Consider the following 13,975-nt stretch of genomic DNA (forward strand, 5'->3'; position numbering starts at 1 on the left):
TCACCCAAATTAGACTACTGCTCTGCTTAGTATCGTTCTCCAACTCCTTCAATTCATTCTCCAGACCGTTCCGTGAACTTCTTCAGTCTCCTCCGAAAACTTCTTCCGAATCTCACGAAAACTTTTCCAGAAATGCCACGAAAACCTTTTCAGAATTTCCCTCTCAAAATTCCCTCTATTTTCTTCCTGGCCAATAGGAGATCTGCACATCCTTTTTCCTGTGTTCTCATTTGTCTCCTCTCCTCTTCCGTGGGCGGGTCTTCTTTATTCTTTGTGCCCCAACTTCCGTGGACCTCGAACATACCAGAACAATCCAGAAAGAGAAGCGGAAGTTCAGGTCAACTGAGAAGCGTCACAGCTCCTCCCGTGACCTCACGCGCGCACACCTGGTGACGTCGCCTACCTCTAATAGCGTTTCACCGTGAAGTCTTTAAGAGGGCCAGCTTAAGCACTCTTGGCCCTTTTTATGGTGCATCTGCCTCTGTCTTAATGGGGGATTTGTCATGGTATATTACTTTCACTCACTCGTCAAAGAACTTCTATACAAACAAGCTACTACTAAACAGACAGTGACTGGAAGGTATTTTTGAATTCCAGTGTTTCTTAATCCATGTTGTTTGTACCAGAAAACCACTATTCGTACTACAGTTAAATTCTCATAATATTTAACAATTTTTATTAATTAATGTAAGGACGGGTCCTTACATAGTATCATTCTTGCACCTTTCACTAATCTACTACTCTTCTTTTTCTACTTTCCTCACACTTACAGTTACTGGCACCTTGTGTAACTTTCACATCCACTTATGCATTCTTTATTTAATTTAATATATCTTATATATACTCTTGCATCTTTTAATGCTGCTTTGCGCTTTTAGGTGCATCTGTCATACCTAATTTATTAATCTTGGATTGACTGAAAACCATTTTATCAATTGTATACCTCTTTTCTATGTAACTCTTTAAACATTTCCTTTAAAGAGTTACACTGAATACCCATTTATATATATATATATATATATCTTTTCTATTATTTTTCTTATTTATTTTTCAGTAATTTTTATTTCTCTATTTAATTTTTGGATTAATTTGATCATATATATATATATATATATATATATATTAATTATTTTTTATTTCAAACATTATAGCTTAAGATAGAGGTGAATAACCATAACCTACAAAGGACACTAACAGTCTCTATTATAGCGAAGTCTTACCAAATCCAATAATACAATATTTACAAAATACCAAAAGAAAAGTACCAAAATGTCATTACTTAATGAGGCACATCGAAAGGCACGTCAAGGTGGGGGGGGGGGGGGTAGTGCCTCTCAATATATGCCAGCCTCACCATATTATTATATACTAAATATAGTATACATAATAGCTGTAAGTTTAAATTTACTTTAAATTAAAATTAGACAAATTAGTTAAATTAGCTAATAGAACAAAATATGAAATGTGCTATATTAAAAAATAAATAAAACTAACAATGGCAGACTGGCAAAATATAACTGCTAGCCCTACACATAGCTAAAAACTTAAACCTTATTAGAATATTTACACAAGGAGGTGATTGTCCCTCTGTATAAGGCAATGGTCAGGCCACGCCTTGAGTATTGCGTACAAGTCTGGAGGCCTCATTTTAGGAAGGATGTAGATTTGCTTGAGTGTGTACAGAGAAGAGCAACACGATTGGTGAGGGGAATGAAGGGATTCTCTTACCAAGAGAGGCTTAAGTTCTGCAAATTGCAGTGGCTGGAGACTAGGCACCTGCGCGGTGATCTGATTGAGGTCTATAAGGCCTTGAATGGGTTGAGCACGCTGAATTCTGATGGGATCCTTCCACTTGTTCAGATTACGAACCTACGGGGACATAAGTTCAAATTAAGAAAGGACAGATGTAGAATAGATGTGCGGAAATTTGCCTTTAGCCAGCGGGTGGTTAATTGCTGGAACAAACTTCCATCTGTCGTTGTGGAAGTTGATAGGTTAAATAAATTTAAGGAGGAACTGGACAGGCATTTGGAGGGAATGGTGTGATGATTTTTTTTTTTTTTTTTGGCTGATGTTGCATAAGCTCCTACACTTGCTTTCTTGCATCATGTGCCACTACTACTACTACTACAAGTGTGTTTCTTTAGCAAAATGCACAGGTGAAAAGCATATTTAAAGGCATAGGCTCAAAAACTAGGCAAAAGGAAAAGGCACAAGTATAGAAATAGCACCTCAATCTCCCTCAAATTACTCAATTACTTATGCCTCAAAATCTGTTTGATTTTGAGGCATAAGATATAAGAGTTAGATAGCATAAAGATAAAAGCAAAGACAGCAAACTACTTCGGAAAATTACCGGGGGTGTAAATCCTCGTCCCTTAGCAGGGTTCCTGGTAATTTGTTGTGTAAAGAAGCTTGTACTAATATAACCAAAATTTAAAGCCTTAAAAATAGAATTAAGATTAAAATTAATAGCCATAATAATAGAAAATGTTTGTATCAAGTACAGAAAGGCAATCTTTACCGATACATCAGAGTTTATTGTAAAACATTGATATATATTTTTTTAATTGTGCTCAGATTTCAAATAATGCTGGACAGTAAAGTGTCAGATTTTACTGTATTCAGCATACTGAAGTTTTACATTATCAATTTAAGAATTACTACACATTATAAATAAATTCAATAAGATTGCTGTAAACAAAGATGAGTGTCTAACCTGAATTCTGTGCTGTCATGAAGGCTTTAGCTGCCTGTCGCATATCTTTAAGCTCAGATATCACCATATTTAGATCAGTATGTCCACCTCCTAAAGACTTTAATCGGACTCCACTTCTGAAAACAATACACAATTAGCGTGAACTTCTATTACAAATTGGCTATATTATTTATCTTAAGTGGTAACTAGTAAGAGATTCTCAAAGCAATGCACACCAATATATTTTACAGGAGCCCATCACGGCATTTTTTCTCAGGAACATGCTGAGATACCATGCACTTTTAATATGGCAACACAGGGAATGTACAAGTGGCAGTTTAAAAGTTTCTAACCTCTCATAGAAGGAATGTCAGAAAGTTGTGAAAACCAATTTATTTTTCAAAATAGTTTCCCCCCCACCCCTTAAGTCAACACACTTTCTAACACAATCCACTAGCTTTTGTAACCCGCTCAAGTAAAATTCAGATCTTGACTCAAACAAGTTGTTAACTGCATTCATCACAGCACTGCCACAGTCGAATTTCTGTCTTTCAAGTCCTTTCTTTGAGATTTGGATATAGAAAATAGTCTGATGGAGCCAAAGCCAGTGAGTAGGGAAAAGGAGGTGATTGTCCCTCTGTATAAGGCAATGGTCAGGCCACGCCTTGAGTACTGCGTACAGGTCTGGAGGCCTCATTTTAGGAAGGATGTAGATTTGCTTGAGCGTGTACAGAGAAGAGCAACACGATTGGTGAGGGGAATGAAGGGATCCTCTTACCAAGAGAGGCTTAAGTTCTGCAAATTGCAGTGGCTGGAGACTAGGCACCTGCACGGTGATCTAATTGAGGTCTATAAGGCCTTGAATGGGTTGAGCACGCTGAATTCTGATGGGATCCTCCCACTTGTTCAGAATACGAACCTACGGGGACATAAGTTCAAATTAAGAAAGGATAGATGTAGAATAGATGTGCGGAAATTTGCCTTTAGCCAGCGGGTGGTTAATTGCTGGAACAAACTTCCATCTGTCGTTGTGGAAGTTGATAGGTTAAATAAATTTAAGGAGGAACTGGATAGGCAATTGGAGGGTATGGTGTGATTTTTTTTTTTTTTTTTTTTTGGCTGATGCTGCATAAGCTCCTACACTTGTTTTCTTGCATCAAGTGCCACTACTACTACTACTACTACTACTGCTGTATAAGCTCAAACCAAATAATGTTGCCTGAGTCATGCATGCTGTGTGCACCAGTGCATTGTCTTGATGCAAGATGACTCCTTTGGCCAATTTCGAACACCTCTTGAGCTTCAATTCCTCGTGGAAATGTCTCAAGTAGGTTAGAAAAATACTTGGAATCTACAGTGGTACCTCATTTCAGGAAATCAACCATGATCGCTGCTTCTGCATCTCAGAAGACAAATGCCATGATTTTCCCAGCTGATTTCTGAACTCAAAACTTTTTTTTAAGAGCAGAGAAGAGGGATGCTTCGACTGTTTCGGCTGTTCTTTTGTTTCATGGTCGAAGTGGTGTACCCAAAAGTGAGCTTCATTAGCTTCAAACTGTTGCACAATCTCACGACAACACCCTATTCTTTCCCACTTTTGACCTCCATTCAGTGCTTTAAGAGATCCACCATGATGTCATGAGAGACTCATGGAGATGTCGAAATTGTCTCAATGTGTTTCAATGTTATTTTGTGTTCTTTCATGATCAGGTCATGAATGGCACCCATATTTGCAGGTGTTAACATGGTAACAGATCTCCCACTGCAGGGTGCATCTTCAACACTATCTCGTCCATGCTTAAGTTCTACATCCCAGTTCTTGACCGTGGCGTATGAAGGACGAGATTCCTCTACAGTTTGCTGCATGCCTTTATTAATTTTTTTTTCACTAACATTCCCTTTAAATGAAGGTACTCAGTGACTGCACAGTGCTTGATTTGCTCAACAGTCATCATTTTCATTCACCTTCCATACTTCAATGCCCCCTCTAAAGGATAAGAATAGAGTTAAAAATCTGAAATTTTCTGTGAATACACAAGACTCACAGCACTGACTGCAATACAGCAGGCCCCCATTATAACACGGTTCACTTTACGCTGATTTGCTATAACGCTGTTCATATATTATAACCCGTATCTGACTATAATGCTGTCACAGATCACTATAACGCTCTTTTACAGATTGCATTTTTGGCATATTTAACGAAATCGTTTCATTTGATGGAGTCGATAGCTTGAAAATGAATAGCAAAACAGCATTAAAACGTTTATCCCATGCTAACTTCAGAAATTTTCCCACGCTCAGTGAAATTTTCTCACATGCTAATTTAATTGTAGTACAGTGACTTGTTACGTAGTTCCGAGATCAACATTTTAAAAAATGATCAAGTATATTGCTTGTAATATTTGCATTATATACATTTATCCGAAGTCTAGTCATCACTCAATACAGTATTAGACATCGTGTGTAACGGACAGTTTACTTGAACATTGTATCATAATTAATGCAACCAACGCAGTTACATTTTCAAAGAGTTAATAATGGCCGATAAGAATGAAAAAGCAATGTCTGGGCGCAGTACGAAGACTATAAATGTAAGAAAAGATTGAATTTGAAAATTAAATTAGACATTTTGAAGCAAATCGATTCCGGTCAAAGACAAGCAGATGTATGCCATAATTTAGGACTTGCAAGTTTAACTCTAAGAACAATTATAAAAAAAAATAAATAAAGAGTTAATTTTAGTAGTGGGAAAGATAGCTGTTCCACTGCAAGCAACTAGGGCTAGGTCAGTTATTAGGATTGAAATGGAAAGACAACTAATTTTATTGAAGATAATATTCAATGCAGAATTCAGTAAGTTAAATATTATAAAAAAAAAAAAAAAAAAAAAAAAGAGAGAGAGAGATTAGGCAATATAATGATCTGAAGAAAACTCACCTAATAAAAAAAAAAAAAAAAAAAATGTGGAACCATTTAAAACTAGTAAGAGCTGGTTGAATAGATTTAAAATCCAGGGACAAGCCGCAAGTGCAGATCAAGGAGCCGAAACTTTCATAAAAGAACTTGTTAAAATTATTGAAGAGGGGTATTATGTGTTACACTTCTCAAGTTTTTAACATAGATGAAGCAGGACTTTTGTGGAAATGAATGCCTAAAAGAAGTTTCATATTGAAAGAAGAAAAAAACATGCCAGGTTTCAAAGCGGCGAAGGATCGGTTGACTTTATTGTTGGGTGGTAACAGTGCAGGGGATTTAAAATTAATACCCCTTTTAGTTTATTTGGAAGAGGGCCAAAGTTCAACCCAAAATCGGCACATTTTTCATGATTAAATTTATCAATTAAATTAAATCAATTTAGATAATTAAATTCATGATTTTAATTGGAATTTTAAGTTTAATTTTGATATGTAAGTAGTTACCACATAATTATATACATATGTAATGCAGAATATTTTATATGTACAAATATTTGAATATTAAATATTTTGACCGACATTTTGTGCATATTTTCACTACCGTTTATTATTGATTAGGAAATATCCTATGGCACCAACCGCAACTCACAAATATATATGTTACCTTATGGGAATGCGGCGCTCGCTTAGCACGGATTCACTTAGTGCTCTGTTTTTCTGGAACGAATTATCAGTGTTATGTGGGGGTCACCTGTATTGTCTTTCACATAAACCTTTGGTTTAAAATTGTTTGTTCAAGTTCAATATGTATGTATTATTAAAGATATTCAATTTTGTATTCTTATGATTACCTGCCCTTCCCACAATATGTTGCATGCCCAATGAAGATAAAACTTTGGGAACCGACCTGAGGACAATAAACAAAAAATTTATGTATTTTTCCCTTACTGTATAAGCAGTGGTGGGATTCAGCCGGTTCGCACCGGTTCGGCAGAACCGATACCTAATTTTTTGTTGAGTTCAGCGAACCGGTTGTTAAAAACGGTTGTTATTAATTCAGCAAGAAATTTGTATCGATAAAATGAATGTTCTGACTGATGTTTATCAATGGTATAAGCACAGTGCTTTGTTTATAAAAGTTTATGATATGACCACACGTGGACAGAACCAGTAAAAATATTCAAATATATAGGCACATATCCGCTCCTGCTTTATAATATATTAAAATAAAACATTTTAAAATTTTTTGCAGTAGCCATTAAAAGGATGAAAAGGCAACAGAGTTTGACAGATTTTTTCAATAAGAAACCAAAATCAGATTTTGTTGTATCAGAATTGGCCTTAGATGGTACAAAACAGCCACAAGCACAACCACTCCAACTTGAAGAAAGCAGCGCGTCAATTATTAAAATAAAAAACGATAACAACTCCAAAATTGAAAATAATATTCCTGAATGCTGGACAGTGCAACAATATAACAATTTTAATACAGTTTACAGCCTCGCAAAAAGATGTAAACCGTTTTCAGACATAGAAGTACAAATTAAAAATGGATTAGATATGGGAATAGGATTAGATTCTCGTAAAACTGCTGTGAAAGTAGTTGATTTCATTGCAAAGGAAATTAAAAAATAAATATTTAATAAAATTATTGAAAATAATCTGAAAATATGTTTGATTATTGACGAAGCTTCAACGATATCCTGCAAACCAGTTATTATACTTTCCTTAAAAGTTGAGGATTCAGTTACATCACCAACAATTTTCGTTGAACTAGTTGAATTTGAAAAACAAGATGCAGAGACAATATGTTCTTCAGTTATGGAAAGTTTAAATAATGTTGGGCTTACTAAGAATTACCTAGAAAAAAATTTAATAGGATTTTGCTCCGATGGTGCCAGCGTTATGCTTGGGAGAAAATCTGGAGTGAGGCACTAGGATTGCAAAAGAGTTTCCAAACATAATAATATGGCACTGTTCATCGCCTCCATCTTGTTTTAGATGATTCAATAAAGGAAATAAAGCAAGTAAATCATTTTAAAATATTTATTGATAAGATATGTACTATTTTTCATCAATCCAATAAAAAGCAAATTGAACTTTCCAAAATATCCAAACAACTTGGAATTGAAATTATAAAGATTGAAAGAGTTTTGGGACCAAGATGGGCTGCTTGTAGTTAAGGTCAACCCTAGCTGTGTGGCGCGCTTATCCAGCGCTACATCACTATTTTTATTCAAATAAAAAGTACTTAAGTATGGCTGCCCGTCTTGAAAATATATATTTTATAACTGATTTGGCATTGATGATTGATATTTTAAACTAAATTTCTCTTCTTTCAAATGCTTGGAAAGGAAAAGGGTATATACGAAAAAAAAGTTGATGAATTAATTACTTCAGAAACCTTCAAAAATATAAAATTTGTAGAAAACCATCGATTTGTCGGGCTTCCTCGAGAAAGATTTCAGAAAACATCGTAACGAATTTGAAAAAAAGACTAATGGATTGTGAACATTTAAAAGCAAGTTGTAGCCAATTTCAAGATAGGAATAAATTACAATGTCTCAATTTTTTGGAGCCAGGTTACTGGAATATTGAAGAAGTACTAGTTCCATGGAAAGCAGCTGAAGAACAATTGCTCGTATTTAATGACATTTTTAATTACCAAATTGATATTAATGATTATCGAGATTTCGTGGAAAATCTTTTAAAAAATTCCCAGAATTATGCAATTCCTGAAAGTGTTCAAAGAGTTAAAAATATTGTCAGAACAATTGCTGTAAGTTCAGCAGAAGCGGAAAGGGATTTTTCAAAGATGAACATAATGTTCAGAGAAGAGAAGTCGCCTAACTGTCTCTAATATATCAAACACAATGACTATTAGTCTAATCGGCCTACCTCTAAAGGAATGGGATCCTACTCCTCCAGTGAAAAGATGGTTAAGGATAAATCATTCAGCCAATGATGCTCGGATAAAAGCGAAGAAAATTGTAAGTAAGGACGCCAATCAAGAAGCAATATGGAAATATGTTAAATAACAGTTTTATTGTTTTTGTCAGGTATTATTTAATATTTTTTCATTAATATTTTAAAACTCTTTCTTATAACATAATCTAGTTTTGTGGACGTCTTTTATTGTTCTTATTTAAGTATTAACTGCATGAAATAATAAACTACCTTTTGGTATATAGTTTTTTTATACTTAGAACGGTCATTAGGGCAGCGAACTGGTTGTTAAATTATTTGAATCCCACCACTGTGTATAAGCCATGTAGATTGATAACAGCCATTGATATAAGCCATGTAGATTGATAACAGCCATTGATATAAGCCATGTAGATTGATAACAGCAAAAGACTACATTTTAGGTTATGTTCTTAACAGAACATTGATCTAAACAGCAAATTAAGGAGATCTGTGCCCATGTATTAGACCTAAACTGGGCCATTATACCGAAGTGACAAATATTTGCTGCTATATGTGGCATGGGTTTAGAATGATTGCCAGGGCAGTGAAGACCACAAGCATCAGTATACTATGTTCATAGATTGCACATATTCTATAGTCAATCTGCATACTTTATGTTATGATTTTTTTTTTTTTTTTTTTTTTTTTGTTAGTTGTTGGCGCATCAGCTTCTGTGGCCATAATGCACCTCCCAAGATTTTTGCATTTTACTATGATCCAAGCCCGAGATGGGAATCAAACCCGCGACCTTTGGGTTGCCAGGCAGGCACTTTACCCACCTGGCTAGCCTGGTTGGCTTTGTGTTATGAAACACTAGTTTCTGACAGAAACGTGACTACTGCCTGAGGCCATCACACTTAGCTATGATGTGGAGAAAAAAAAAAAGCCAATAAAATTTCTCCTATCCAGAGGGGAAAATAAGGTTGTTTCCTTTTTTGGCAAAGATATTGAAAGCCTGTTGCAAATTATTTCATGTCTCACCTCATATGGTATATGCTGGCTCCAGATGCTTTTGGTTCCTGAAACTGATTGCAGCACAAGTTTTCTATTAAGAATGAGAAAAGAGCACTCCAAGATGACAGTTTTGAAGAAGAAGAAACCTTATAAACCATACACAAACTACAATTTTTTAAAACATAACTAAAAAAAGGTGATGACACAATAAATCAGTGTCAACCTAAGGGTGAAAATATCTGAGAAATTATAAATGAAATAACAAAAGAATTTACATTAACAAATGAAAATAAAGCATATCTATTCAGATAACTCAAAGGTTTTTCATACTCTAAGAGTAATTTCTTTATAATCTACTATAAATTGTAAACTTTTTGTCTTATCTTGAACAGAAACAATCTATCTTTAAGAATCTACGCTAGTCACGTTTCTCTCAGATAGTGCACTTTCTTCTAACAACCAATCAACCAAAAGGATATTCTCCCAGAGAGCTGATTTTTCTTTGTTTCTAAAAGGCCTGAAGGTATGTTGCCTTCTTATATATATTTTATCTAATTTATATTAATTATAGGTAAATAATTAATATACATGCTGATATACAGGAACTTTCCCATATATTAGCTATTTTTTTTAAAAAACCTACAGGTTAATTAAATTACACTCCTGAGTAATCAGGAGTTTCGTGGTCATCTATTTCTTTATTTTCAATGATACTTAAGAGTACTAAAAACCTATCCACAAAAAATTTCAAAACAAACTACCAACAAATGAAATTCGTACTACCTCATCATTTATAAGAATCAATTTTCAGCTGAAACTTGTAGCCACATTCAGCAATAAAGTACTTCCACATAGTGAACAAACAAACAAACAGAATATTCTACTCTTGTTTTCAGCTCTCCACAACCTTGGCAGTAGACTTCCCTATGAGTCATAGCTATCTTTCTGATTTAGTCTGTTATGGCAATTAACTTACAAAATGGAAGTGAAATATTTAACAATTAATGGTTAAAACCATTAACTGTTAAATCAGTTAACAAATTTACACATCATATTATTGGTTCACATTGTATACTAAGGAATAATGATCTCAGTAAATGAATGTTGGACATGTTTTGCTTGAAGAACTATGTTCAGATTTTCAAATGTCATAACATTTAAAGCAGACAAGCAAATACTTTATTCAAGCTAAAAAGAATCAACCTGTGCAGAAATGAATGAGTAAGGATAACTTGCCTAGAGATGTCATCTTTCATGGATTGTTTTAGATTGCCTGCAAAAGAAGTTTGCGATTTGGAAGTTCTTTTTCTTGAGGAATTCATTAACTCTCATTTTTTTAAAACTTAAATTGGACTATGAATGTGAATTTGCATGTGAGCCAATGGTACTATCTAGTGATTTCTTGTTGCATTTCTTAATTTTATAACTTTGGAAAACTGTTATATAGTTTTTTCTCAGCACTTCTAATTTCTTCTTTAAATAGACTTGTCAGAGGTTGCCACAGTTCTACCAGTATAGTCAAACATTTACTCAAAGACAGCCAATGTGTACAACACATACTTCAAAAGCCTTTTTCACTTCAGTGATATACACTGATTAAAACAATTGCAATCTATCCTTTTTACCATTCCTTCTAGGTAGTAATAACTTTCGGAGGAAGAGAAATGGCTGCCACTGATTAATGTACTGATCTGCACAAACTGCTAAATTCAAACTTACTTCCTTTTGGTGATTTTTTTTTACGCCATCTTTGGTATTCATCTTGTGTATTTTCAAAATGCCTGGAGGCAAGGTCAGTGTTACATCACATTTCACACTTCAATTTATATCTCTTTACACAGCTGGTTTCCAAAATTTGATTAAGCAATGGGGCAACTGTTTTTGGTGATATGGTGGAAAACAGATGCAACCTTCAGGTCAGCTTCCTGCTTGCCTCTTTTTTTTGACTTACTTTGTGACTTTTCCTTATAAGCATTATATATATTAAGCAAAGCTGTCTCAAAGGGGTGTGGTGTCCTGGGCCAACTTTGCTTTAGCACCTGCCCTCCCATCCCATTCGTAAACACTGGAAAAGGTTTTTCAGTTCCAAATTAAAATAAATTTTGATTTAATATTAATAAAATCTTAAAATAATAATTTATTAATTTAAGGTTAATACACAAATAATTATTACATACTCTTAAAATTTCAGATTCAAACTAACTTTTTTCACCCTTAATAGTTGCAAATCTTTGGGTCATTTCATTCAGGTCCAAATCCTTGGTAATAGTATTTTAAACTGATAAGATTAATTTATCAATTGAAAATGCCACTAATACTTTCAACTGATAAGGATAACTCATCCAACTGATCTAGTATCATTATGGAATGAAGGTAAGTTTTAATTAACTTCACCACTGAAGAGCTCCATTCTACAATGGGAACTGATACTGGCAATGTTACAGGAATTCTCAGTTCCCATGAAAAGATATGTCAATGAAGCCTATCAAATTGTTTGAACACATGAACTGCACAATTTTTGGTGGAAACGTTTTCACAAATATTTTAATTCTTCATATAAATTGATGTCGGAGAAGTCTTTCTCATTACCATCTGTATGGAGAATTTCTAAACTATAAAACAGTTATGTAGCTCTTCATCACTTATTTCAGCGGCATAATTCAAATTACGAGGGGTGATCATTTAATTCGCAGACTGGTGCAAGACATCTAAATTGTCATCATCTGAATTTTATGCGGATTTCTTCTTCTCGAAATACTCTCCCTTGAACTTCATACACTTTCGCCACCATCATACCCACTCATTATATGTTTCTTGCAAGCCATTTTTCAAAAGACTTGAAGTGCTTCCACTGTGGCTCTGCTAGCATTGTTGTTGGACATGAAATGCTTGCTTTCCAGAGCTTTCTTCAGACATGGAAACAGGGAGAAATCACACAGGGCTAACTCCAGTGAAAAAGGGAGGTTGTGGCAAAATATTGGCACATATGGCAGTATTCACTGGCTGCACAACACTAGCCGTATGAGGCCTAGCATTGACTTAGAGAAACCAATTCACATCAGAAAGTTCTTGACGTTTCCCATGAATGGCACGCCGAAGTTTGACTCTGAGAACTCAGAGTATGCTTCCTTATTCATAGTTGTTCCATGAGGCACAAAATATGTAACAAGAATGCCAAAAAAAAACAAAAGAACCTTTTGTTCGTCAGCCAAACGAGAAGCACAAAATTTCTTAGGTCTTGGTGAATCAGAATGCTTCCACTCACTCGACTGTTGTTTTGTCTTTGGATCATAATGAAAAATCCAAGTTTTTCACTATGATCCAGATCACTAATCACTATTTCATTTAAGAAGTTTTGACCCTGTGTTTCAAAACGATCAAGCATTTCTTTGCACAGGTCTACTCTTTGCTGTTTTTGTTCAGGAGTCAAATTGTGTGGAATCCAGCAGGCAGAGACTAACATTTTCAGGTGATATTTAACAATATTGTGAGCACTAGCATATGAAGTGGACATTCTAATAATTAATTCATGAAGTGTAATCTGCCTGTCTTCATCCAAAATTTCCTGGGCTTTTGCGATTTGCTCAGGTGTTGAGGAAGGCTGACCTAGTCTTGGGTCATCTGCAACAGCCTCACTGTCTTCACCGAATTGCTTGTCCATTTAAATATGGCCATCCTACCAAGTCACTCAATACCTTACACTTCATTCATCTCTAACTGTTTCCAATGCATTTAAGCCTTGTCTGACACAATAACAAATCACACATTGCTGTTCAATCTGTATGTCCAACATAATACTTGCTTCAAAACGATTGTCAGTGACATGTGGCTAAAAAAAAAAAAAAAAAAAAAAAAAACTCTTCACACAACACTAGCTTGGCAAGTACTGGCATGCACACACAGAGTTTGCTCAATAGCGATGAGGGAGAGCCTCTAGCGGCAGTCCAAATTTTGCATGGTAAACATAAAATATTGTAGTCTGTGAATTAAATGATCACCCCTTGTACACAGAAATTGAAATTAATCATTATGATTTACGATTGACTCAAACCTGTCCTTCAATGACTGGATTGCATTATCTAAAATATTGAAAAAAAAAAGGGGGGGGGGTGATCCTATAATTTTTCTCTATCATTATGAAATATTCATTATCCAATACTTTTTTTTTAGCTGAATTCTTGTTTGCTCAAGCTCAAATTTAGGTTAAATTTTCAATTCAATTGCCAACTTTTTTTTTTGCATCATCTAGAAGGCATTTAAATTTATTATCTGTTCTGCAATTTCTAAGGTATTCAATTGATGTTGATAATTTGATTGATTTGTCCCAAGACTTCAAGACAAAGTCAAGTCACAAAGTTTTTAAATTAAAAGTTTTGCAGTTGTGATCCTGATTCAATAAAAGAAGGAGTAGAGAAAGACAGCTTGTGACATATTTGAA

The 13,975-nt window shown here is 34.7% G+C and overlaps 1 protein-coding gene across 2 annotated transcripts in view; it reads right to left on the reverse strand.

Moving 5' to 3' along the window:
• LOC150076474 (uncharacterized) overlaps positions 1-13,975 on the reverse strand; it is a 187,589-nt gene that overhangs the window by 126,667 nt on the left and 46,947 nt on the right. Inside the window, exon 3 of one of the 2 annotated variants that reach the window (XM_090388102.1) lies at positions 2,720-2,832. In XM_090388102.1, coding sequence (XP_090244228.1) covers positions 2,720-2,832 — 113 coding nt within the window. Of the gene's footprint in view, positions 1-2,719; positions 2,836-13,975 lie in introns of both variants that reach the window. The other variant, XM_090388101.1, reaches the window with a different exon arrangement.

This window comes from Mastigoproctus giganteus, chromosome 13, assembly GCF_048544385.1.
Source record: "Mastigoproctus giganteus isolate SK-2022 chromosome 13, ASM4854438v1, whole genome shotgun sequence".
NCBI lineage: Eukaryota > Metazoa > Arthropoda > Arachnida > Uropygi > Thelyphonidae > Mastigoproctus > Mastigoproctus giganteus.